Here is a 27,574-nt window from a genome sequence, read left to right as displayed (position 1 = left end):
AGGGGTCTAATATGAGTCATGACGATGATGAGCGATGACGATGATACGATATAGTGATGATCGGAGTGGCGATGGCGATCCAGATCGTGATGGTGGGAATGCCCCATTGGGGTCACAATGAGTACAGGGACGTGTCACGAACAAATATCAATTTTTTAATGTTATCTATAGAGTTCTGGTCGGAGTCAGTGGGAACATAAACAGTGACGATCAGTTTCCACTTTGCCCCTTTTCGCTTTGACCCCCACAGGTTCTCTCTAAATTAAAAGTACTCCATGTCTGATACAACTGCAAAACTGGGAATTCCTGCCGTTATATCGTTACAGCATAGTCCTTGCCTGAAGTTACCAGTCAGAATTCAGCGCAACTATAATTTGTGGAAATTCTCGCCGCTGTCTGGCTTTTTCGACGACTGCCATATTTCAATTATAAATTGTTTCATAACTTGCAGATTTTATGCGATTGTGCACCATTTTAATGACCGTCAGTGAAAAACGTGATTTACTTACTAACATCCAAGGCCTCTGTACACCGACATGAATTTTCGTCCACACACGCACCTAGTCCTGCTCGATGAACATTCCGCATGTGGTGAAGATGACGCCACCCAAAAGTCGAACAAAGAATTTTTCCGTATTGACCCGCCTTTCTGCTTTGTCCCGCTTTCCTGTAGTTCCTTTGCACACGACTGCAGCCACAATTCCAGATGAAAAGCGACATTAAACATGAGTTTTCACTTAGCTATATAAAACCTATATTTTGTTTTATTTCATTTAACTTGCGATGCGAACGCTATGCCACCTGTGTAGTAAGCAATGACAAACATCAAACAACCTGACCAGTTTGCTTTCTTTCTATTCCTTCTTTTCTTCTTCTTCGGATTACCGTGTGATTTCGAGAAATCAACCAGTCTATAAGTTCTGAAAAACACCCCCTCCCTCTGAAAAACACGTGATTATATGCTGGGGTAACCATAAAGTAATAGAGCTTGCAGTCATCCATATTCTCTCTCTTTGATAATGCTGTTTACAAGATGGGATCCGACGAGCTCTCTGCTACACCGCAATGCACCTACGCTCGTCTCCAGCTTCCAGCGATAGATGGCGGTTCGACTGTTCCGTTTCTCCCTTTGCCGGTCGTGTGCAGCTGCCCGTCCGATCCACCCGTCAGTCGGTGTTGGAGAAGTTCGTAGAGCAGGTGGGACCCGGCCAATGGGATAAGCACGATGTCGGACACCCATTGAGGCCCGATGGACACCAGCGCCCACGGTACGTTACATTGTTTTCCACTCTCGTGTTGCTCGAAACGGACTTGTTTTATTCGCACGTAAACATCGGCGTATCGGCCGATTTTGAAGAACTAAACAACAACAACTTTATTTTAATCATCATGATTGGGCAGTTGATCTTAAAGGATAAAAAATGAAGAAAATCTATAATTCGCGCAAACTGCGGTAGGTGAAATCTGGTAGAGTGAAAGCGGATGATAACATAATTATATTCATTGCCTTTCCCTTTTTTTCAACCTCAAGGCCTTAAACAGAGTTTTGTTTATCTTTGTCACTTAGAGTAGTCATCGATTAAAGTGACATGAGATGATAACGATGATGATGACGAGATGGAGAAAATTGGTATAGACTTTAACGGACATCAATCACCAATACGTTGCCTAAAAGGAGACATTATTCACAGTAGGTCAGTAACGTTATTTGTACCGCACTGTTTCTCCCGGTGTAATTAAAGCCCGTCTCCGTGGGATATATCCTTCCCTTGTAATGATGGTGATGTGATAAAGAAAAAAAAATTGTAATCATTTTTTTAACCAATTTTTCTTCGGCCCGTGACATCTGCATGTTACGGCCAATATTCCCTCTGACAGCACGTAACTTGGTGATAGTATAACCAGTCAGCTCGGACGGACATTTCTAGGCGCCAACGTGACACTCCACAGTTATCGGTTAGATCAACTTATCTGCGGTCGTCGAATACTTTGATAAACAATGAAGGTCCGTCTGTCTCGAAACACGAAGCTAATTTTAACTCCTCAACAAGACATGACCTGTAGCGATCACGATCGAATAATCGCCTAGAGGTGTTTGATGAGAAATACTTGTTGGTCTTAACTGATCTGTTAAAGTCATAACCAAAACGCAAAAAGAGAAGAAAGAAAAGTCCCGCATAGATTACATACACATTGTATGTAATAGATTGTAGATTGCAATATTTTAGAAGGAAATTCACAACTTCACTGCATAACACGCTTTACCCCACCCTTTGCGATGAATGATACAGTTATTGTTTCTGGTAACTGTGGCGAGAGCAGGCTGTACGCCTTTTTGTGGCAATTAACATAATCGAAAATTGTCACAAAATGGCACAGGACTCGCATTTTTAACAAATCAGGGGAAAGAACGTTCTGTATGACGTGTTTCTGAGCGATTTATGCAAGTTTTTGTGGCAATTTGGATACGTGTTCATTGCCAGAAAAGGGCGTTACGTGCGGCTCTCTCCTCCAAACAGAAGCGCGATAACCCTATCATTCTGTTTCTCGGGTTCCTCAGACGCTTTCAGACATATGTCGGCACAGTTCCCTTAGAAGTCGGCCCAGCACGCGCATTCCCCCAGGGCGTCAGTCGTTACGTTGCCCACCGCTGTGAGGCCGACAACGGCGAGCCCTTTCAACACACCCACCACCACCTCTGTTTATATCGACATTACTCCCTCTCTCTCTCTCTTTTTTTTTCTTTTCCTTTAGTTTTTTTTTTTCTTCTTTTTCTGTTATAGAGTGCAGCGAGAGCCTGTTCCGGGGTTTCAAAACATACTGTACGCCAGCTCCCATGGACGTTAACGTTATTTTCTGATGTTATTCATATAGTCGTCAACTCTCAGTCAAATTCTGCAACAGTCTAAATTAGGCGAATGCCACAGAATCACGTCAACACGAAAAACGGTACTGGAATAGAACACGGAAGATAAAGGCTTTCATGGGCTAGAATTTGTCCGACTGGGACTGAAGCAACCCAAACACTCTCTCACCGAAGGAGCTGTTTCCACAGCCTAGCAGCCCAGTTAACATTATGACTATCCAGATAGCCTAAACGGGCAAATTTGCCGCTTTCTTGCTCGAGCGCCGGGGACGCGGCAAGGTCGTCGGAGATCGATGCCTTTTCTCTCGATCTGCGAAAGGCTGCGAATCGAACCATAGCCTCAAACGAGATTCGAGAGGAAAACATGGCCTGTAAATGCCACGCTTCGTGGGCATCGTGTAGTTTATTTCGGTGTTTATTGTATGGAGCATTGCATTTTATTGTATTGTTCGGCCATGTTGGCGGAAGCGCGCCCGGAGGAATGCGATTCTAAAATCAATTTTAGGAGCCCTTGCTCCCGAGTGTGTTTGTGGAAATAGATTGCGTTGTCGTACACTCTTCAGACAAAATTTCACCACCTATAGCACGCTGAACCCAAACAATTATCGTTCCTGTTTTGTGGGAATCGCGGTACACTCTAAAACCAAAGCTTCACCGCATAGCACGCTGTGCGCCAACCATTGCCACGAATGATAGAGTTATCGCTTCTGATTCGAGGAAAGAGAGAGAGGGGGGGGCGTACGTTTTTTGTGGCAATTTGGATATATGGTAATTGCCACAAAAAGGCGTACGCCTCCCCGTCTCTTCGAATCATAAGCGATATCGCTATCGTTCGCGACAATGATTGGCGCCTACGTGCTATGCGGTGAAGTTCTATTTTTAGAGTGTAGCATTTCAATATGTCTGCGTGATAGCGGTATAGTAGCTATCACGCTTGAAACATAACTTAACGGCATAACACGCTCTTGTCCAACCCTCACTCATTCCGGATGGCGTCGTTCTCTCTCCTGATTTGTTGAAAACGGGGAGGCGTACGCCTTTTTGTGGCACTTACGCAGTTATGGTATACTTGCCACAAAAAGGCCCACCTTGACCACATAGCACTCATCCTAGCCAACCACCAACCCGAATGACAACTTTCTTGCCCCAGATTAGTTAAAAAGGGGAGGCGTACACCTTTTTGGGACACTTATGCAGTTACGTTAATTGTCCCCAAAATGCGTACGCTCCGCACTTTCCATAATCGAGAATGCTAACGTTATCATTCTGTGAACCTACATCGTTTCATGTGGTCAAGTTATGTTTCAAGAGTGCACATGTGGTGTCGAACTGATGGGTTCGCATTCTACTTCTGGTCCTGCTGTCCTCTACTGAACTTGACACTCTGAAAACAGACCCATAGTTGGCCCATTGCATACCGTTATCGCTCCTGATCTGCAGAAAGCGCTGAACACTTAACATAACAGCATAAGTGTTACAAAAAGGCCACTAATTTAATTTTCGAGAAATTAGGGCAGAGAAGGATGTCATTCGGGATGAGTGGGCTCGGAGCATGTCTTCAACAATCTCTGCACAATGCATTCCTGAATCCCAAAACGCACGAGAACATGCACTTTCTCTTCTCCACAGTTGGACACCCTGGGTACCCGCTTGCAGCCGAAGACGGAAGACGTTATGTCCACGGACCGTGACCCAGATGAGCGTCATGTGGCCATGACGACACCGCCGGGAATAGTGTGTGTCCAGTGAAAATTCGTGTGCGTGAGTGTTGGTGTCTGCTGTATGTTGTAGAATCAGTGACATGGATCCTCTGCTGCTGGGGTTAAAGCCGTCGCTCTTATTGGTGAGCACGCTCTGACTCTGAGCATGCTCCTCCCGGCGAGTTGTCTGCTCGCAGTCGCGCTGCTGTTTGGCACACATGGAGCTCTAGGAGCCTACTATAATGGTAAGAACTTTCATTTCATATGTGTAGAAAAAAAAAATATAGTTACAGTGGCGCAATAGGCCCCGGAATACACGGTTAAGTAAACACGGGTGAATTAAAACGAGTCCATACATAGAAATTTCAAGTCGAGCTGCGAGCGTAGCAGAAATACGCGAGTTCGCAGCAAAATAAACGTTTGAACCAGCGACGTGGCCGAGTATAGACTGGCAGCTGGTGGTATAGTTCGGAGGTCATGCCGAAGACGGGGAGGTTGTGGGTTCGAATTTGTCTGAGGCTATATCCTGGTGATTTGTAGGAGATAGTCCATGCAGTTGTCAGCAGAGTTCCTCCTGAAGTCGGCCCATGACGCATACAACACCCCACTTCTTCCTACTGTCCTCTCTCCGTCTGTCCACGTCTGCATGTCATTCATAGCCACAGTTGCTTCGCGGTGAAAACAAACATGTGAGCATATGAAAGAACTGACGTTCTGAGGCTGGAACAACATAGAAGGGACAAATACATACAAAGCCTCAATTTGCCTAAGAAATATAGTGCACTCCAAAGTACAGCCGCGCCAAAAAGCCAAAAAACCCGAACTATTACTATCGGTAGCACACCAACTTTTCAATATTAAAAAGAAAAAAAAATAAGGAAAACAAGATCGATTGATTGATTTGTAAAAAAAAAAAATGGAGAGATTAGTCACGAGCCGCTCGGGACTGGATACAAAAATAAGATCCCTTGAAAAGTTTCACATGTTCAAGTGGTAACAATCGTGGTACTTTCATGCTGTCTTTGCGATAATATGGTCGTGAGTCACAGATAACGATATCCTTACTATGACTCAGCCTCTTGCTTGGAGAGCAACGCTTGGCATGTCTGTGAGCAGTCTGTGAGCAAAGCTGTTGAGGGGAAAAGATATGTTTATCTATATACCCTGTGATAAAAGCCGATAAAGACAAAGGAAGTGCTCGACAGTGTTATCGCTGAATCCTTCCACCCAGTAGCATATTTTTATCCATACTGAAATCCATACTTCAAACCAGGTCAGTTATTTGCACATGATATGCAGATTGGGATACCAAGACTACGATACGTCTAACTACATGGCCTAACTCTAAATAGGACAAATTCTCCACGTTGACGCCGATTTTTTCGCTGTTTATTACACAATTATAATTCATGTACAAACCAGCGCTAAAGACACGGACATGAGAGGAGAGAAGAAGAGAGGAGAACGACATGGTCGACCTCCTCCCTTGTACGTGTCTGGTGTTTATTTCATTTATCACTATGTAGCAACAGGCCCAACTCCATATACCATTCTGAGTTCGAATGTTGTATTGAGTTTGCGAGGAAAGCTTATATACACCAGAAGGGTAGACGACTGGGCAAGTTGGTACAACGACTAAGTATGAGCTGTCATTGCGCTAGTGGTTGTCTCTTCTTCTTCCTCTTTCTAGAGTGTGAGAGAGGTCAGCCAAAGTCTCTCGGTTTTTCTGTCCCGTCCCGTCCTCAATGAGCGCTCATACTCAGTTATATAGACCACGCTGGAATGCTGCAAAGCTGAAATGGCTGTCCCACAGCTGTTGGCAAACACCTTTAGGAACAATAAAATCGAAAAGGGGAAGTTCATTGGAAATGAAAAACACACACACACACAGAAGTTTAAGTGCCGCCTGAAAGACAGCGTGCTGTCTACCATCTGAGAAAGCAAAAATAGAGCAGCGATTAAAGAAAGAGTTCAAGAAAAGCGTGGTTGCAGCTGCACATGGTTTCGAACCAGCTACCGTGGCATAGTGGTTTAGGATGATCACTTTCCACGCCGAGACTGGGAGGTGGCACGGGTTCGAATCCTGGCATCTGAGCTTTTCCCTAGGTTTTCCGGCAGACTTTCCAGACGAATGTCGGCACAGTTCCCCTGAAGTCGGCCCAGGACCTTTTTCTGTCCACGTCTGTACACCGCTCATAGCCACAGTTGATTCGCGATGCTCACACGGAATTAAAGAAAAAACATAGCACCTCGCTGTGCATCCAACACACGGTGCTGTTATTTGTGCAGCGCCTGTCCAATAGATATAATTGAATAGAATTTGAAAGCAAAAATAAAATGGCAGCAACTCCACGTGACTTGCACCAGTTATAGTGGTGAACGATGTAATGATAAGAAATGCTCCTTTATCATGGTCCCTAGAGGGTGGAAGTGTCTCCCGTGCCAACACACGCTGGAAATCACCAGGAAAGTCGTGGTCCTTTTATCATTTGAGGCACGGATCCACCGTTATTAGCCACACGACCGATGCCCGAATCGTGATGGGAAAGGAAGCTGCTCCACTGAACCCTCTGTTCAATGCATTGGTCATGTTTTCTGTTTTTATCGGGTTTCTGGGTCGTCCCCTCTGAGTGAAGTCAGGATATTGTATATGGGGGGAGGCAGCGGTAATCGTTCGTATAAGAATCGTCGCTATGATACCATGTATGCAATACTACAACAACTGTTGACTTTTTCCCTTTATGCAACTGTTAACGATAGATTCTGCCATTAACCCTTTGGCCTAGTACGGACTCTGACAGTGCGCAATGGCACACGTTGCCAATGCTCGTTGCAGATATTTCCGATCCTTGGCTATTTAGATAAGGGCAGAGAACCACAGACGTGACCTTGCAACGGTGTGGATCCACTCATCCTGCGGGACGTCATTGGAGTAACGACAAGCAAAATGAAGCACACTCTAAAAACAGAACTTCACCGCATAGCACGCTGTGCGCAAACCATAGCCACGGATGATAGGGTTATCGCTTGTGACTGGAGGACAGAGGGAGGCGTACGCCTTTTTGTGGCAATTTTCATAAATCTAAATTGCCACAAAAATGCGTACACCCCCATCTCTCATCGAATCAGAAGCGATAGCCCTATCATCCGTGGCAATGGTTGGCGCACACCGTGCTATGAGGTGCAGTTCTGTATTCAGAGTGCAGGAAAGTAATTCATTGGCGACAGGGTACAGAAGTCATTGCATGTGACATGTTTCTACATCGTGCCTGCTCTGTTCTCAGCCACTAAAACGCGACCTTTGGGTCGCAATGAAACATCGCGTTTGTACATTTCCCCGTTGGCAGCTGTTCCAGCACACCCTTTTCTGCTTAATTCAGTTTTAAGTCGAGTGAGCTATCTGTCACACTTAGGGCACACTTAAAACGGAACTTCACCGCAGAGCACACTCCTAGCCAATTATCATCCCGAATGGCATTTTTCATTTCATTCATTTCATTTATTCATAGCCCAAAGGCCCTAAAAGGGCATTACATGGGTGGGCATGGCTTACGAGTCCGGGTTTTTTGGTTGTAATTCGTAATAATATTGATAAAAAACCCACAATGCAGTCCTTATAACTGACGAAAAGGGTCGAACACCACCCACATAGCACTGATGCAGTATAAGATGCAGAGCATCTATAACATAATTTAATGCACATAGCACGTATGGGCATTTAATAATTTTCTCGACAGAATGTTTCGTTTCGAACACAAGAAGTTTCTCTTCAATAACAGGATTTTGATCGAGATATCCGCGAATCCCAACATCACCATCCCCTTTTTTTTTGTTTTTTTTTATCGCATCATTATCACTCAACATCATACTTTTCAGTCCTTTTACTGTCTACAGTTTTCCCTGTGGTGAAGGTGCGCCATCATAAGCGACCACCACTCATCGACTCATTAATAAGTAGCTAACAGATGATAAAAAGTTCAAAGACATGTTTGCTCATGCTTCCGCCAGGGCTGACGCCTCCAAGAAGGATAGGCAGCCACAATGTTGGCATACTGCACCAAAGCACACAGGAATTACGAGTTACTGTTGTTGCCTACCCCCTGCTTCCATTCTTCCAGCCACCCGACTGCTTCTTTTATAAAGCGTTTGACGACACGAAAAACTACGTTTAATACGCTTTTTCCGGGAGTATGAGTGCCTGAGGAAAAGTGTATCCGTCTGAGATTACCTCCGTAATGTAGCATTTAAAATATATATATACCATGTAACTTTTCCCTAACCATGCCAGACGCTGTAAGCACTCAATTGATTTCAAGTTAATCGCCTGCGTATTGCCGCCAAGCAAGTGTGAAAAGAGCATTAATAAGCATGTTGGCATATACTGACTCCCGAATTATTATAGTACAATTTCTTCATTTTGTGTTAACAGAAATACTTTACACTCTGCGCAAACACCTTAAAGCAAAGTCGACGGTACAGTATACGTTGGAGTGCAATTTGGCTATGGTGATATCTGCTCCGAACAATGAAGATGCAAAACACAGTTTGAAAGGTGTTATCAACACTTACATTAGTTTTGTAACTGCAGGGTGCTACCAAACTGCGGCCTTCAAATTCCCTGACTTTTGCAGGTTTTCACTTACTATTTCAAGCGAATTGACTGAGTAAAACAAAAGGGTATCTCCTCCTATGTTTTGATAAAAATCACTCACAAGACAGATCACTTATTGATATGAAGGGAGTGCCTCAGGACTAGAGCTGCCGATATTTCGAACACAGACTGTTCTTCTAAATCTCTGTTGGAAATATCGGCGGCTCTATAGTCCTTCATACTGCCTTACCGGTTCGCTGGATTTCTACCCGTCTAAGATCACTTACTGAATAGTTTAATAATACAAACCATTTGTTGAATTCAATCGAACAGAATACAAATGCATGTTTTTCCTTATTGTTTACGGGAACAGATTTCTATTCCTGCAGATGGGAGACCTCATTTATGACCCTTGTCAATTAGTGAGGCCTCTCTGCCTCTGAGTTGCTTTTGCGGCGTGGCCTCTCAACCGGGCACTCGCGATTCCCTTGCCTGCGATTTTCCCTGACTTGAGCTGTTTTTGAGCAACTATACTCTGACAATTCCCGGTCTTCCAGGTTGGTGTTCACCCTGAACTGATTGTATGACGGAAACAAGCACCGTATATCTATATAGTCCATGCAGTATGTTCACATACCTGTTTGTGCTCGCAAATGTGAACAAAAAAAGTTAAAAATGCACACTATAACGCAAATTATACTCCTAAGTATTTGACTGCGCTTAGCTTATGAGAGATAGTGAAATTGAGGAAGATCGTCATAACTAAAAGGAACAACGAGAGAAGAAAAAAAAAACTGCTTCGTCGTTATATCGATTCTGTCGTTTTTTCTGTGTTCCACGTCCTCTATGTTATGAAAAGTAATGCTAGCGGAGAAAGAGTACGCCGCTAGCCATATTTGTAGCGAAAATACTTTTTTCCGTAACCAATTTAAAATGTAGCGGGATTGCTACTCCGCAACTAAAAAAAAAAAAAGTAGCAATACGGTAGCGTCGCTAGGGAGAACAGTGAGAGAGTATAGTTGCCTTGCTAACGTCTGTATAGGTACACGTGCAGAGAGTTTTAGCAGACCGTTGATAACGTGGCTTGCTTCGAACCGTATCAACCGGAACCAATCAGTGGGTAAGATTCTGAGTCACGCACCACTGCGATTGGTTCCGATAGGCACGATAACCTTATCAATGGTATACTAAAGCTCACTGATGTCTCTCCATGAACGATATTGAGCACAGAATCACTTCAGCGTAGGTGTCGGCTGACGAAAGGTGATGACAATTGTGATATTCTATAACCCAGCCAACGGCGCGCGGAAGCCAGACCGGACTCGTCTGTCTTCATCCGACGTTTACAGAACGCGGCAAAATTTTACCCCCACACGTTGTTTTATACCGTTCACATTCTGCTTTCACCGCTTCCGGCTTGCTGCCAAAACGACATCGGGTTTCACAGCAAACACGCTCTGCGCCAACCACTGTGCCGAATGATATAGTTATCGCTTCTGATTTGAAGAGAGAGAGAGAGGGTCGTATGCGCCTTTTTGTGGCAATTCAAATCACCGCAAAAAGGCGTACGCCTCCCGTTTTCAACAAATCAAGAAAGCGAAAGACATAATTCTGCATGGTGGCTGGTTCCGAGCGTCCTTAGTCGCGGAAGTCTTCGTAGCACCGGAAGTTGTGGCGGGGGCTTCTTATGTTTACTCGAATGTCATGTATACCATGAAAGGTTGCTTCAGTAACCATGTCAAAAAATTCCGAATTAAAAGGTATACAGCCGACGCTTATGGGATCAAAGCTATAGGTCCTGCTAGGTTTTTGCCGCACGTCGTGGTAGTTAGCACACATGTCACGCGTTAATTAATCTAATTTTGCTAATTGAACTCGAAAATGAGCCAAGTGAAGGTAGCGTTTTTGTTCATGTATTCGACAGCCTAGGGCCACAACACAAAATACCAACTAAAATAAGCAAGTTTTCGATCACGCAATCCGTCGCGCGCCTAGGCGCGCACGATGATATTTGCCGCTGCGGAGCAGTTCGCTTCGCCCAAGGGCACTCCCCCCAGGGCAATAACAAAGTAAGCCACGCCGCAATCACATTTTTGTCTCTACGTGTCTGTCATAGCCAGCAGCCACTGATATAACGGGTTGCGCTGTTGATGATAATAGACCTCTACCCGAGAAACGTCTTCATGACGTTGGTAGACAGACTGAAACCGAAACAAATCGGAAGGGGAGGGCTGGGTTCCACGAATGGGCACTTGTTCGCTGTCTCCTACTGAAAGAAAAGTAGGACCGAAGGTCGCGTCCCTTTCAGAGACCATCGTAATCCCCTTAAGACCGTGACTTTCGGGCGCGACCTTGTTCGCCCTCTTTCAGCGTAGTTCAACTCTACCAAATTGGTGGCGCTGTCGAACACTATGACGTCATTTGTTTACAAACAGGGAGAGGTATGTTGATAATACAGCACTCTCTCCACTTGGCCTCGAGTCAGGCGGAGTCAACAGTTCCGCAAGCGCGCTGTGGCGAGCGACGGATTTGCGGCTGTCAAATTTTTATAGAGATCCGATGAAAAACTCTCTTATGTGTTACAGGAAAATGTAATATGACGTGGCTCTTATTTGTGTTGGAATTGTTCGTTGTGGCCATGAGCTCTCGAATTCGTGAAGAAAAACACTACCTTCTCTTGGCTCATTTTCGAGTTCAATTATCAAAATCAGCTTAATTAATGCGTGACATCTACCACAACGTGTGGCGAAAACGTAGCAGGACTAACTTCCGTTGACCGCAATGCCAATGGAGCTGAATTTTTTTATTAGAATTTTTTTGACATGATTACTGAAACATCCTATATGCGTCCCTGCTTTCTAGAACATTATATTGGGCAATGTACAATCACTGTCGGTCACACGCCTGAAGCGAGGTAAACAACAACAGACAAACATAAATCAGAACGGTATTTGCGTGGTACAAGGAACAGCACGGAAACAACACGCGTTGCGTTTGTCTTTGTTTTTAGTCCATTTGCCCGACACTGGGAATTTCTGTTTTTGTTTTGTTTTGTCTTTTTGACGGAGTAGGAATTGTTTTCATTTAGTGAAAACCTTTAAAGTAGCACATACTCATATGATTCATAGCAGAAATTTACAATGATGCAGGGATGAGAACTTAAAGTAAAGGCTAATAAATATATCGGTTCGTAAGTAAATAAAAAAGAATAAATATATAAATAAAGTACAACCCGCGCAAGTGAGAAAGTGCTCCTTGAAAAGACCTATAGGGCCTGGTATATTCGTCACCATTATGGGTCCTGCTCACTGGTATTCCTTTTGCATCACCGCCTAATAATTTTCGGCACCAGCCCCTTCGGATGTCAGTACGAATGCCTAAGTGCATGTTCGTAAAGGAACATGCGTACACATGCGAAGATGCACGGCCGGGACATGCCTGCCATAGAGAAGCTTTTTATTTCTTTCACTTTACAAAAGTCTGAATACCCCAGACATAGTCTGAAGTCTGAACACCCCACGATTCTGAATGCTCTCAGCGAACGTTTAGATGGCACGCCTTCTTATCTGTTCCTGACTGTTTAGGAACTGATGGAGACCTCATCTTCTGCACACCTATTGTGCGGAACACACACACACATAAAGATACGATGATGAGATGGGGCTGATACCGGCCAGCAGAACACTAACGTACAGTGCTTTCGAAAAATGCTATTCAGTATTTTGTGTGCGAGAAATAAACAAAGTTCAATAAAAAAAATCGAAGACAGAGAAGGTTATGACCGCAGAGATGTAACACACAAGGAAAAAAAGAAAAAGAGATCCGGCGTTGTCGACAGCCAATCATGAACGCCAAGGCAATGAATGAGCTCTCCGAGGCGACGCTGTCACCGAAAGCAATTCATTACAAAGAAAACAGTGCTTCAAAATGAGCGAGACAATTGAGACAAAGGGGTTTCCGAGAGACGTTCAAATGAAGGAGGGGACGGCGTCATTCGTCGTTGTGGGTGACGTCCGACCATTATGTTGTTCTCGGGCCACCCGAAGCCGTCAAACTAATTCTGACCCGGTTTCCACGAGGATATTTTCGGGGACGGCTCCTATTTGACTCCGGGCCAGAACAGACGCCAGCAACCGGCCCTAGACGCAAGTTCGCTGCCCGCACGGGAGTGACTTCCACACCACCTGAACAGTGCTCAAGGAGTGGATAGAACAGCGCGTGTTTCCTCTGTGTCTGCTAGTGAATGGTGGTGTCTTTCGTGTCGTGTCTGCCCAGCAACATCGTGCGGATGATGTTGATGAATGTGGTAATGATGTCGCTGAAGCAAAGCTTGGAATCGTGGGTGCTCATGACGGCTGTCAACATGGTCGCTAACAAAGGTACAGACCTTTACGGGTCTCTCGTGAGTCCTGTCTTCTTCTTCTTTAGATACCTTGTGCAATGCAGGCGCTTCAGAGATAGACTTCTTGCTTTAGTCGTTGCCGTTATGTGTTGTGGCAAAAATTGTGTACGGGACAGTCGGCGAGGGAAGACGTCTCATGTACCCTCGGGTCCTGTCACTTTACAAGCGGATCGTCGTGCACCTTTAGACGTATTTTATTATCCTTTTGGTGAAGTATAATTTGTTCGTCGATTACCCTTCCAGTATATTTCAGCGAGTAGCGGCCGTGTGTCTCCGTCCTGTCATTTTCTCCCCTATAGGAGTTTTAGCGATCCAGTGATTCCTGCCTTCGCGTGCGGTTCAAGTGTTTTTGCTTCTTCGGTTGCTTCTGTTGCACTTCTTGCGCTTGGAACGATTCTCGCAGGGATTTCCCTACACCTTCTCATTTTTTGTAACACCCCGTGAAACTTCTGAGGTTGCCCAATACAGCTCGGCTGCCAATGCATATACCCATAAACATGTATGCGTAAACATATACTCCCCCCCCCCCTTTCGCAGCTCGGTACCCCCCAGAGGCCGATTTCTGGGAACATTACTGGATTCTCGTATATTTGGTGCGCATCGCTGTGTATTAACTGTATTCCGAACAAGGAACATTTACGATTCCTGATATGTGTCAAGTCGTCAACGGACTCAGTGACTAACGAAGTATCAGACGTTATGGCGTAATTTTCGAGGCACGTCGTGCTTTCGTGTGAAACCAGAAATCATTCTTATTTTATGCTTTACAGTTAAGGGAAAGAACCCACAGGAGAGCCTGGAAGCATCAATTGTGTTTAATCTGAACGATGAAACAATGACGTAGAAAAGCCATGCCTCCTCCCTGTATTTGTGCGCCTCGCAACACGGGACCTCAGGCGGGGCATTTTGTAACGTTGTCGATGTCGACAGCGGTCTATACCAAAGAGCAGGAAACATAAATTAGAAAGATACTCACGGCGTTTTTGTCTTGCCGAAGTCACAAGGCGTGGAGCCTGTCTTCGTGACAACGCATACTTTGTCGGAAAAGTTTCGTCGCTTATAGAAAATGCGTGCGAGATATACTAGGCAGTAAACAACGGCAGTCCTGTATATGTGCAACAATTAGGCAAGCCAAGCAATGTCGTCAAGCAGACCTTGACGAGGCTGTGATGGTAGCTTCTCTATGTGCACAACACTGCCTTATGTACGGTACAAAGGTAGCCTTTGTCCCTTCACAGCGTTGTGTCTGCGCATATAGGATCCTATTTTGCGCTCGCTCCGCGTCTATATAGTGTATGCTGGAGATGATTCCCGTTTCCGGTAATTCATGCGGCGCGTTTTCTGTTGTATGGTGAGTTAAGGAAGGGACGAATGCTCGTAACAGCGTGGGGGGAAAAGCTGAATGTTGTCGGCGTTGTCTGGAAAATGAAGACGAAGACCTCGTTTTCAGAGACGATACAGAACGGCCTCGTAATTGCAGCACGAGTCGAGGGTGACGTGGTGCGAAGTACTTAATTGATTTGATTGATTTGATTTTAAGAAAAAATAAAATGGAGATTTTGGCTTCATTAGTGTGAGGTAGAGCCCTGCACGGGCCCGGGCCGGGTTTGTGATTGGCTGTGTGCTCCCGGCCGAGCCCGGGCCGACGAAATACACCGGCACCGCGGGCCGTCAAAATACGCCACCACCGCGGGCCGGGCCCGGCCCGTGCCCACAAACATGTTTCCGAGAGTCAGGCTCGGCCGGGTCACGCGGCTAATTCCACACAATGGAGGTCTATTAGTTCATATCATCATGCGCTTGCGTCATTCCTGTGCATATTTTGCAAAGACAAGCAAAGGAGACTGCATTATGCGTATGATTCGACCCTCTAGAACATTCTCAAAGCCACTTCACATTGATCCTCACTCCTCACGTATTTCACAACCATGTTGGCAAAGCTTGGTGAGAGGGGTAGGGACTGGGAGAAGGAGTTTGTCGACAGCATCATCTACCTCCGCAAAAACTTGACAGTGTAACGATATGGTAACGATAACGGCCATGCCCGCGTGCGTTCTGGATTTAATTTGGTCTCATGCTGTTACGATGTTAAACCGCCATCACTTGTATGTTTGTGGCCTTGTCGTCTCTTCTTATAAATTTACTTATAAATTTGTTTGATAAGCGCCAGAAATGCGTACGTCACGGCTGGAAATACTAGGCCGGGATCTACTCCCCGAGTCACCGGGGCAGGCCGGCCGTGCAGGGCAAGGCTCTATTTGTTTAGACGCCGCGTCGGACCGGGCTCTACTCACTGGGTCACCGGGCCCGGGTCGGGTCCGGCCATTTTTCGATGCGCCCGGGCCGGGTCGGACACGGAAAAGACGACCCGTGCAGGGCTCTAGTGTGAGGCCCGCAACTCGACATCCCTATAGCACCAGTAAACTCCTGTAATGATGATGCCAATGAAGAGGAGGATGGTGATGTTGATGATTAGTGGATACTTGAAATGACACCGTCGGTTTCCCTTTAGTTCCGATGTCAACTTGCAAGTAAAGTATTTCCTGGAAGTAACCATCGTCCGAATCGTGCTTTGCTTAGCTTAACACAGAAGTAACAAATATAGGAAGTAGAACATATATTTATTTGGAACCCGTGAACATCGATGCGCGTAAAACATCTCTTATTAATTCCTTTGGTTCTCGAAGATGATTCTTTTGTCCTACCCTGTTAACAATGTTCGTCAACTTCCCTCGGTTTGTCATCACCCTAAAATTGGTGTCGTCGTAAGATGACGGGACAGGAAAAAGCCTCTGAAGAGTATAGAGCCGGCGCTCCCGTACAATCGCTGTGCAAGATGTGTTTCGTATAGGTCGCTGTCACGCAGCAGCAGATTTTTCTGGCTCAATTTTACTTTTCTTCAATCCGCTACTATCCCTACAGTGTAATGCACAACAGTTGATTCTACACGTGTGGACGATGTTCTTAATTTTCCAGCTGTTGTAATATTGAATATCGAACACGGAATTCGACTTTTTTGCGCTCTTTGTCGAAACTCCACCATTTCACAGAGGAGACAAACGTTCGAACGAGAAGATAATCAAATATAATGCACAGCTTCCTCGCTGCAGGCATCGGTTATCCTGCCCGAAGTGATCCGAACTACATTGATAATACATCAGACACTGACAAGATACTATAAAAATCTATTTGGAGTGCGATACTAAAGACTGAAGAAAGATCGTACTTAAGATACAGTACAAATACCTCGAAAAGAAAGTAATTAGAGTAGAGTAGTAAAAACTTCAAAAAGTATTTAAGATACACTCTCAGGAAAAAAAGGTGGAGCAGTTATACCTTTCAGGAGGTAATATTTGTCGCATATGTTGTGCCTAAAATGTTGCAAAGTTCTACCTGCTACCTTACTCTCTGCCACGAATGATAGGGTTACCACTTCTGATACGGTGAGCGAGGGTGTGTACGCCCTTTTGTAGCGATTTGGATATATGATAATTGATTTTACCACCCTTTTACGCCCTTCTTTTCACCTTTTTTCACCCTTTCACCACCTTTTCACATCCTTTTTTCTGAGAGTGTAGTATTGGTCAGGAAAATGACTACTCATTTTTTTAAGCATACACATTATCGGCTCGAGTAGAATATGCTGAAGAAAGTATTTTAAGCAGGGTGTCGAAGAGCAACAAATACGGGTTCAGTTCGGGTTCGGTTCGCATTGTTTTGATTTCGTTCCGGTTCAGTTCCGGTTCGGCCACGCCAAAAACCGAACCGGTTCGCAAACCGGTTCGCAGCCCCGAACCGGTTCGCGAACCGGTTCAACGCTTCCGTTTTATATGTTCTATAAAACTGCATTTATCAGGAAATGCGTGGCTAATAACTCCCTAGAGGTGAGGTAGCCCTTTAGCGAGAGCAATGAGAAATGGATGAACACTTATTCCAAATAGAGTCCACGCTGTTGAAGCGGTGTAGTCCTGCTACTTTCGGTTCCCAAAATCTCTTTTTTCACACGCACAGTGCCAGCAAGATACACTTAAAGGAAGCCTAATAAGATGGACAGCGTAACATATAGACGACAGTACTTGCCGGCACACTGCCTTTGCAGCGTGAATCGATCTGAAACCGTACTGAAGCATGTTGAAAATAAGCCGCCAGCCTTACTCTGTCCGAGCTCACAGCAGTGTACTAGTTTATCCACAACACAAAGGCAATGTGTCACGACACAACTGCACTACCAATAAGAAGAACCACATTTACTCTTCAAACCACGACCAATCAAACAGGCACCGTTCTGCGTACGCTCCTTCTCCACTTCTCATGTTTCTGACTTGTTTAATTTGTACTGCTCACGTGTAAAGGGAAATCTTGGGCGCTTATTGGATCACATATTCGTCCTGTAGAGCTACATAACTGGCCTACTCCATTCCTGTTTCATTCGTCCGCGTGCACTCTTAAAAATAGGAGCTAGGAGCACGCTCCTAGCCAACCACCATCTCGAATGATATCGTTATCTGCCCTGATTTGTTGAAAACGGGAGGCGTACGCCTTTTTGTGACATTTATGCTCTTCATAATTGTCACAAAAAAGGCGTACGCCTCCCGTTTTCAACAAATCAGGGCAGATAACGATACCATTCGAGATGGTGGTTGGCTAGGAGCGTGCTATGCGGTGAAGCTCATTTCTAAGAGTGATGGCACCTCGTCTCTGAAGAGTAGACGCCGCATCACCGCGTGCGTGGGGCGCTAGCCGAGGCGCTCACAAGGACAACTGCGCTTCAACGTGTTAAAAAGACACTTAAAGTATACTTACTATACGTCGTCGTCTGACTGCTAGGTGAAAATTTCTGAAATCCATGATATAGGCGCGTGATGATGATACCAATGTGCCTTCGTTCGGGGATAGAGAGGAACTCTTATGCTGACTTCTTTTATGTCCGAACCGTTTTGTTGCGAACCGGTTACCGCTATTATTTTTTACGGTTCTGCTCCGGTTCGGGTTCAGCAGTGTCATGAAAATTTCGGTTCGGGTTCGGGTTCGGTTCGACACCCTGATTTTTAATAGAGTACAAGTACGTTTCGGGGGGAAAAAAGTGCACAGTAAGACGGTAATATTTGAAATACAGTACTTTGAGTGCCTCACTCGAGATCTGTCTTTTTCTATTCTTCATTTTGCCTCATGCTCCCTTCCCTCTGTACATATTAGCTCCTTAGCACAGGCACTTAAAGACAAACGGAACTGAGGGCGACTCGGAGGGTGGCGCCGTTTTCTGTTCACCTCTGGTACTATTACACCTGCAATTATACACCATGGCCGTACAGCACAGCTCATAGACGGCGCGTGGGAATGCCTCATTTCCGGCTTGCGTGTGTGGGAGGCAAAGAACAACCCGAATACAGTATACTGTAACGACGCAATATATAAAAAGAAGCACCTGGAAGAACCAGCAGGAAACGCCCGCGCGGCCGCTGTCATGCATGCTTCAGCGACTTGATACACTCAACAAACACAGCTTCGCAACAAGAGAAAGAGTCGACGACCTTCGTCCCTTTTCTCGAGTCTCTTGCACTCTATTTCACGCAAATTGTGGATGGAAACTGTTTTCGTGCCACGATTCCGGGCTTTGAATTGCATTTAACGCCACGTCGGTAATGGCTTTTTGCTCTGTGGTCTGTTTTTTTACTCGCCATACTGATGCACTGATGGTTTTCTTTTACTATAGTACCTCAACTTTTTGGGGCAGTGCCAAAGGAAGAAAACTACACACACATGTGCGAATAATTATTTTAAACCCGGAGCGAATACATATACATATTTATTTATTTATTTTACCCCAAGGGCCCTTACGGCCATTACATGGGTGGTGGGAAGAAACAGTTACAATTACAATATAGTTACAACAACAACAACAACATAGATGAATGGATGATGATGATGATGTGGGATGTTTCCCTGCGTTAAGTATAGTTACATGCATACAGTTACAGTGGAAAAACAGTAAATACAGTATATAAAATACAAGTAAAATACAGTGACATTTGCATGATGAGAGAAAACAAAGAAAGAAAGAAATGAGAAGAGCACATAATACAAAAGAGTTAGTACACTGAACAACATGAACATACTTAATACACTTTGCAAGTAATCTAAAAGAGAAAAGCAAAAACAAACAAAAATCAGTTTAGCGGGCGTATAACGTTCAAAAATGACTATAAATGACAAAAAATGAAAATGAAATGACAAAAACGACATATACACACAGTCAAAGCAAATACCACGCGAAAAGTATATATGTGTAACCGCACCGGATAGACATGCAGCCAGAGTTGTACAAAATACTGCGCAAAAGTATTTAAAATAAGATACTAAATACTCTACGGAAAAAGTATTTAAAATAGAGTACAAAATGCTCAAAACTGAAAGTAATTTGAGTAGAGTACTAAATACTCTAAGAAGTACTTAAGATACTCTTTAAAGTACTTAGTATTAGCAGTAAGTGAAACGCGTATTCTGAACGTGGCCTTACAAATGAAGGGAATAAACTTCATCAGCCATGCATATCTTTCATTTGCAACGTCTTGGTGTCAAGTAATGTTTGGTGACCTTTGGTGAACCCAAGTCAACTTTGTTGATATGTTCTGACCCAAAACTTCGTAATCCCTCCTGTATGTCAGTTCGGGTCTTTCAACCTCTGGCATATGTTTATTGCTTTGATGACCAAGGAAATAAATGCCGGGATTAGCTTGTACCTAATCCCCTGGTGATTCACCTGGCAATATGAATAAGAACGGTTTTCTGACGAAGTTTGCTATTCACAAGCAAGGCCAGGCTTGGGACCAGCCTATTGTACAAGAGGCTAAATGACAGATTCGCGCATTCCCGAAAAAAAGAAAAAGAAGAAAAGGGGGGTTAAATTCCTGTGAGCTGAAAATCTCTGCACGGCGGGAAGCGTGCTGGATATGGCTTGACGAGGAAGGAAAGTATTTTGAGTACTGAGTAGCAAATACCGAAAAAAGTATTTTAAATACATTAAAAATACTTGTCGCAAAAGAGTATTGAGTAGAGTACCAAAATACCGGGAAAAGTATTTAAAATACTGTATTTTGAGTACGTATTCAAGATACGTACAAGTCTGCATGCAGCATATGTACAGATATAAACATGCGTACAGCGTGTACACACGCGATATACGGATCACAATATGAAGTAGCGCTCAGTTTGTTTTATGCCCTCTCATGTGCCTTCTTTCGGCATTACGTGACGTGATGTCAAAAAAGGAAAGAAAGAAAAGGTAATGGCATCAGGGTACCCTAAAATAAAGACAGACAGATAGGAATAAAAGAAGTCCAACTCCAGTAGAATCCTTCGGGTTTTTAGCCATGTGGAAAACCTCCCACAGAGTGGAGAGTGGAACCTCCCAGAGTGGAAAACCTCCACACTTCATCATCAGAATATATATGTTGTTGTTGTTGTTGTTCCATGCCATGTGGACACTGGTCCGTTGGGGTAAATTTGGGGTTTCCAGCAATGGTGCTGGGTTGCTTATGTCCTTCACCTTTCCCATTAGACGTCTTGCTTGGTGTTCGTATTTTTTGCAATGAAGCAGTATGTGTTCTCGTGCGCGTCTTCTGCGTGTGAGGTAGAGGACTTCCTTTCATCTGTCTTTGAGACTGAGAACTAGAAGCAGCCTTAAGTGTGCTGCCTCGGAACTATTCGAATATATTCGTTTTGAAAGAAAGATCGATTCGATTCGGAATTCGAATATAGAAATCCGTATTTGATTGAGAAATCGAATTGAATAAAGAGTTATTCGCTTTGGTATTAGAGAAAAGTTTGAATATTCGCACAGGCCTAGGCTATTCAGTATGTTGTTCTAGTCTTTTGAGATACCAGTACCTCGACCTATTGGAAGGGTGCCAAAGGAGGAACGCGTGCGCAGAAAAGAAATAAATTGAAGGATGGTTTCTGGATCGCTTGTGCAGTCGTTGAAAAATTCACTCCTTCCTATGAGAAAACTTCCTATGGAGAAAACTGATAGTGCATCGCAAGACTGCATTTTCGGTTCTGATATATTCAATTCTCAATTTTGTTTTCGAGTCATTTCGGATCCATTATGTTTCATAATAACTACATGGCTTCATATGCAGTTCGGAACTCTACCAAGCTTGTATATACAGGAGCCCCAATCAATATTAACAAAAACTAAATACGCTGCCGTTACTAAACATATAAGGTAGACATTATTTGTCCTCCTCCATATCACTTACAGAAATTCCTCTGCTGTATGAGGGGAATATAAAGAATACGGAAACGTAAACGGCGATGTGATAGAGAAAGAAAAAAAATGGGTACGTAAGGCACGACGAAGTCAGACTGGCTACCCCAGACCACTTAGCCACAGTTAGTGGAAGGGAAAAAAAAAAGGGAGAAAACCCAGTAGTTTGGGAGGGGGGACAAACATCCCGAACCAGTGAGAACACTTGCCACAAACGAGGGACCAGAAAGTGTCACAAAATGTCAATCAGATGCGTTTCTTCAAGGAAATGTAGGAGCTCTTTCAATGCAGCCGCTTGATGATTGAATGGCTGAGGACCCAGGAGCTTTACAAGGTCACATGACCGGGAGTCCAGGCGAGCCAGACTTGCTTCTAGTGTCCTGCAACTGTCGGCATAGTTGGAGCACCTGAGGAGGATGTGCTCAGTGTCCTCGACTGATTCACTGGTTTGTTAAAAAGGGAGGCTTGCGCCTTTTTATGACACTTATGCAGTTGCGTTAATTGTCACAAAAAGGCGCACGGCACGCGCTTTCCATCAAGCATGAGTAACAACGGTATCACTGTGTGCCCTTCAGCGTGTTATATGGTGAGGTCGTGTTTTAAGATTTGTACTTACATTGACACGGGTGGAAATGTTTCGATGCGCATGCGCTTTCTAGTTTTCCTTCAAATTGCTGCCACTACATAAGTACATACGTCCTGATGGACGGCTAACGACGCCAAGAAGGAAAGACCGACCCACTTGGCAGTTAATAATGAAAGTAGCCAACAGCCGCCGGCGGAGGAAAGTGATTATCGGTGAAAGTGTTCCGTTAACCGGCCCCATCGTGGATAGACAAACAAGATGCGTCCACTGTAAACGGAGACATTAAACGGCGGCTGAAAATGGTACGGCTTGAGGCAGATGAAAGGGTTGGTGACGGTGATTGGCAATTCAACTGCAATTTGTTGGGTATCCGTGGGCGGGATTTTAGATGGCCTTTTTCGTTGCTTTGGGACGTCGCGGTCTCCCGTCCCGTGCACCCAAAATGATTAAATGGTTACTTTCAGTTCAATGTGTTCACTGTATACTTTGTGTACGAAACATTTTCGCATGTTGTCGTATAATGTGATATCGTAGTTCATAATAGCGTCATTTGGAGCCGCACGTGTTACTCGGGCTATGATCGAGTCCTGCCTCAGGATGAACTGTTCTAAAGAGACCCTCTGAAGACGAAAATGAGAATTGAATGTTTAAAACGTGTAAATATAAAAACGCCGTCAAACCCCAAGGAGGTAGTCAGAAGAGAGTTCAAACGGTTAAGAGGGTTATCTAGTTCTATTGACAAGCCCTCGTGCTAAACAGTGTAGTGTAACCTGCGGCTTTTCTTGTAGCCGCACTAAGTGCACTGATTGAACCGCAAGCAGTATGCACTTTAAAAACAGCGGGGGCAATGTCGAAACTGGATTGCCGCCGTTGACTACACGCGAGCGGGCATCGTCACGACTATAGCAGAAAAAAAGAAAAAGGTGAATGGTTGAAGGTGAAGTATGTACAGAATGAATGAAACTGATGAGACCGAAGTGCACTGTGGGTGGAATGTCTTTGCGCAAGCCCCGTTTCCTGGATAAAACACACTATGTTACGAGTTTTTGTAGATCGTTCTGCATAAGAACCTTCGGGGTATAGGATGTTCGCCAATGTGCCAGTCCTGGAGTGTGCAAAGTAGGTTTCCCCTCATAGTGTTGTATGTGCGGCATTCTTTCAAGATATGTTCGATGGTTTCGATTTGATGACAGTGACCACAGCTGGCATATCATCCCTGCAGAGTCAATCTTGCATAGTGGCGAAGTTGTGAACTCAGATCCTGTGCGTAACCTATGGAGCGTGGTTTGTATATGGCTCGGGGGAAGCCTTTGGGAAGAAAGGGTCGATGATTTTGCATGATGTCCCGTATCCCAGGATGATGCACCACAGCTATAGCTGACTAACGGTCATTTGTTTGTCGGCGTCGTCCGGAACTGGTAAGGAAGTGCTGCAGCTGAGGTGTGCTGAGGATGGTAACTGGTCCGCTCTTTCGTTGCCTTTGATGCCAACATGAGCCGGGATCCATTGGAAAGGATCCCGAGGAAAGGAGTAAGGTCTCCTCCGATTATTTTATGCTGGGCACACGATCTTCTTATACAGCGGACTAAAGTGCTGCCGCACGTAGGGTTCATCACCGTTCACGGCGCTTCTCGAGCCCATAAGTAAAACTGCCTTAACTATTCCCCTGACGTGGACCGCAGAAGCTGCGCGAAGAAAACGCCAGGAGTTCGGCAGTCTCCTCATAGTCAAGATAGCGTGCATGACCTGGCGCCTACACTGTTAAAAGATAACTTCACCGTATATAGCACGCTCTGCGCGAACCCCATCTCATCGTCAGCGTCTATTGTTGTTGTTGCGAACCATTGCCACGAATGATAGGGTTATCGCTTGCGTGATTCGAAGAGAGAGAGACGACGCCTTTTTGCGTTAATTATCATACCGTATATCCAGATCAACACAAAACCTTCGTCGGCGCACGACAGCGCTTTTATGCGATGAAAGCCACCAATATCGTAATAATAAAACAATAGCCACGCATATTTTGCTCCAACATGGCGGTCTCTGGATAGTGGTAGAGCTATCGTGCAGAAACCAAAATAAGCATCCATGTTTGACTTCATTTCGATACGGTAGCTGGAGGCCACTGTGGGGAGCGCCAAGTTCGATCCATAATAGCGATTAAAGGATAATAGAGATCCATGCAGCTTGGTAAAATTCAAAAAAGACAGCACACTGTCAGAAAAAAAGGGTGGAGCAGTTATACCTTTTAGGAGGTAATAGTTGTCGCATATGTTGTGCCTAAAAGGTTGAAAAGTTCTACCTGCTACCTACGAATGATAGGGTTACAGCTTGAGATTCGGTGAGCGAGAGGGGCGTACGCCTTTTTGTAGCAATTTGGATATATGATCATTGCTTTTACCACCCTTTTACACCCCTTGTGAGACGCTATGTTGACTTACATAAGTGGTAACTATAGAAGTTACCACCTTTTCACGCCCTTTTTTCTTAGAGTGTAGAGCGAGGAACTCCAGGACGCCCTATCTAGATTATTTCCTACATGTTTTCACGCTTATTCACCGAATGGTGGCAATTGCTGTGCACGCACCCAATCAACGAACAAGCATTACAGACATAATGACCTGCCCAGTGATCGACACAACTTTTCCTCGATTGAGACAGATAATTCCTCTTTTGTTCTTAACACGAGAGTGGCTAACGCATATGTGTCAAATGATACTTATAATGTTTAGGAAAGTTGCTTCGTGCATCTATTGTTATATGCGAGTCATCCAAAATCATGTGTGAGGTTCAAGCTTTGCGTCTACTTTCTTATGACTGACGCCTTGCTGCCTCTCTATACAGTCATCTCTCGGGAGATGCTTGAACGGCGTCCAAGTTTAAGCGCGTTCAGCGAGAGAGAATAGAAACGAAGCGGCGGCGTCATGCACCCGACCCCTTGTGCAGACTACTTTGGGCTTCTACAATTGTCTCATTAATAGCAAGGCGGCGTCACACAGCTGCTGAGAGCATAGGTACGTAGAAAAGAATGCGCGCTGTGATGCCGATGACAATGGATGCCGACTCTATATAACATTCTCTCTGTGTAGAGGCTGCGGTTCTATCAGCTCTAAAGTGTGCCGTTCGATAGCTTTCTTTATTACGAAATACTAATTAACCGCGACAACTGAGACATCATGAAAATTTCAACCAGGGTGAATTTCATATTTTCTCCAGTTCGACAACAATCTATAAAGGGGCACATGTTTTCCACACCGATCCTATCCTTCCACGGTGCCTCATTATCTTCTTGCCATCATCCGGTGCAAGACCCTCGACGCTTGGTTCGTTTGCCATCTGGACCTCTTTGCGACTCATTTTAATCGAAGAAAGACACGGATGTGTCCTTACTTCCGGTCATGCGGCGGTTACGCGTGTGGTTCACCTTAATGTGTATTCTTGATTCTTTGATTGTCGTGGGCGGGGCCGTTTCCCAGTGGATTGTGGAGCAGCCGCCCGACAAGACGTTCGCTGTTCCACTGACTGGTCTCAAGGTTAACGTTGCCTACGCAGTTCCTTCCACTGTTTCTGCCATATGCATAATGTGTGTGTGAAGGCCGACAGCGCACCTCGCAAACACGTTCGTCGGGTCGCCGTAGACACGGTGTGCGATTGTAATTCTGTCGCTTTGCATGGTATCACTTCTTGCATGCGAGATTTGCGAGGACATATCTATTCGGGGTATCCAGAGCACGAGAAACGGTGAAGTAAAGATTTAGCAGATATTCTTTTTCCTCCGCCAGCATGCCGTGTCGGCCTTCGTTCTTTTCCTGGGCAGAACATTCTTTGTAGAATGAAGAAAATACTATTTATCCAGCCAATAAAGCCCAAGTTCAGAAAAGTGCTTAGGAAGTGTCTTTGCCTAGCAACTAAACCTTTCTGTAGTTGTACTGAACCTTCCCTGGAAAAGCGCTGTTCCGCGAGTATAGCTTTTTCTACCGCAGTCTACGAGTTGCTTTGGTGCGAGGGTCCTGAAATCATTGATCACAGTTTGGTCAATATGCCCTGTTGTTTTGGGCGACCCTCCAACGGGCGTGTGAAAAAACAAATCTTCGATCAGGTTTCTCCCTGTTCCTTCTAATGTGTAAACGCCATTGGACACGTTCCTCTCAGTAAGCGTGCATTGTTTGTGGAAACTGCGTGCCAAGTTACAGCACGGTGGAGTGGGCCGTTGTTCCTACGTCATCTTCCGCCAAGAGGTCGAAGAGAATAGCGAGCGTTCGCGATAACAGTTCCGAAAACATGATAAGCCAATCGTCCTGTTTCTTTGAAGTGGGTGACCTCACATTGCTAAGCTTCGATTTGATAACTTCACTCATCGTATCGTTTTCTCAGAGTTTCTTCAGGTGCACTAGAACTCCCTAATACGTTGTGTCTGCGAACGTTGCAAAACGATCTGTACGAACTCGAATATTTGATGATATCCAGCGAAGTGAACGTCTCGCGTGCATGAAATGTAAGCAGCTACTGTCGCAATCGTTGTCACACATTTATTACGAAAAAGAAAGCGCGATGAAGGAAGCCTCTGCTCCTGGTCCTAATTCTGGGTTCGATCCCGTCGACCAGTGGCTTGGCCGAGCCGGTAAAGGCATCCGCTCGTTTGTGGCATCTCAATGGTCGTGCTGAAGACTGGGAGGTTCTAATCCTACCACCGGGTGTGCTGTCTCAAGTTTTTCCTGGGTTTTCCTGAAGCCCTGGTTCCCCCCTGAAGTCGGCCCAGGACGCATACTAACCCACCTGTCCCCCACTCCTCCCAGCTGTCCACGTCTGTTACGCCGCTCATATAACCGCAGTTGCTTCGCGGCCTTAACACATAACTTAAAAAGACGGCGATGACGCCAGCAACTTGGCGGCACGGTGCAGGTGTGATAAGCCTTTCCTTCTGACGTTAACGCGCCTTCAGGTAGGCAACACTGTGGCGTCATCGCTTCTGTCGCTCGTCTTTCAAGATGCATGTCCCGTAGGGAAACGTGTTTAGATTTTATTTTTATATTTCTTCCACGCACCTATGAGCTGTCATTGGCGCCAACCTGAGCAGCACAGATCATTCTGCGGTTTTGTTATTATGGGTGAAGGACCAGATGTGATTGCTTAGCCTCACAGCCCAAATGGACGTAGAGTGAA

General features: G+C 45.0%; 1 protein-coding gene across 4 annotated transcripts in view; it reads left to right on the top strand.

Moving 5' to 3' along the window:
* Window positions 1-1,178: 1,178 nt before the first annotated feature.
* The window catches only part of LOC135396408 (tyrosine-protein phosphatase 99A-like), a 187,803-nt gene continuing 161,407 nt past the window's right edge, over window positions 1,179-27,574 (top strand). For 2 of the 4 annotated variants that reach the window (XM_064627368.1, XM_064627367.1), the window contains exon 1: window positions 13,358-13,536. In XM_064627368.1, coding sequence (XP_064483438.1) covers window positions 13,401-13,536 — 136 coding nt within the window. In that variant the 5' untranslated portion in view covers window positions 13,358-13,400. Of the gene's footprint in view, window positions 1,269-4,495; window positions 4,812-13,357; window positions 13,537-27,574 lie in introns of those variants that run through there. The other 2 variants (XM_064627370.1, XM_064627369.1) reach the window with 2 other exon arrangements.

The sequence above is a fragment of the Ornithodoros turicata genome, chromosome 6 (genome assembly GCF_037126465.1).
Source record: "Ornithodoros turicata isolate Travis chromosome 6, ASM3712646v1, whole genome shotgun sequence".
NCBI classification, from domain to species: Eukaryota; Metazoa; Arthropoda; class Arachnida; order Ixodida; family Argasidae; genus Ornithodoros; species Ornithodoros turicata.
The sequence above is the reverse complement of the archived record's forward strand: the minus strand, read 5'-3'. Positions and strand labels throughout refer to the sequence as shown.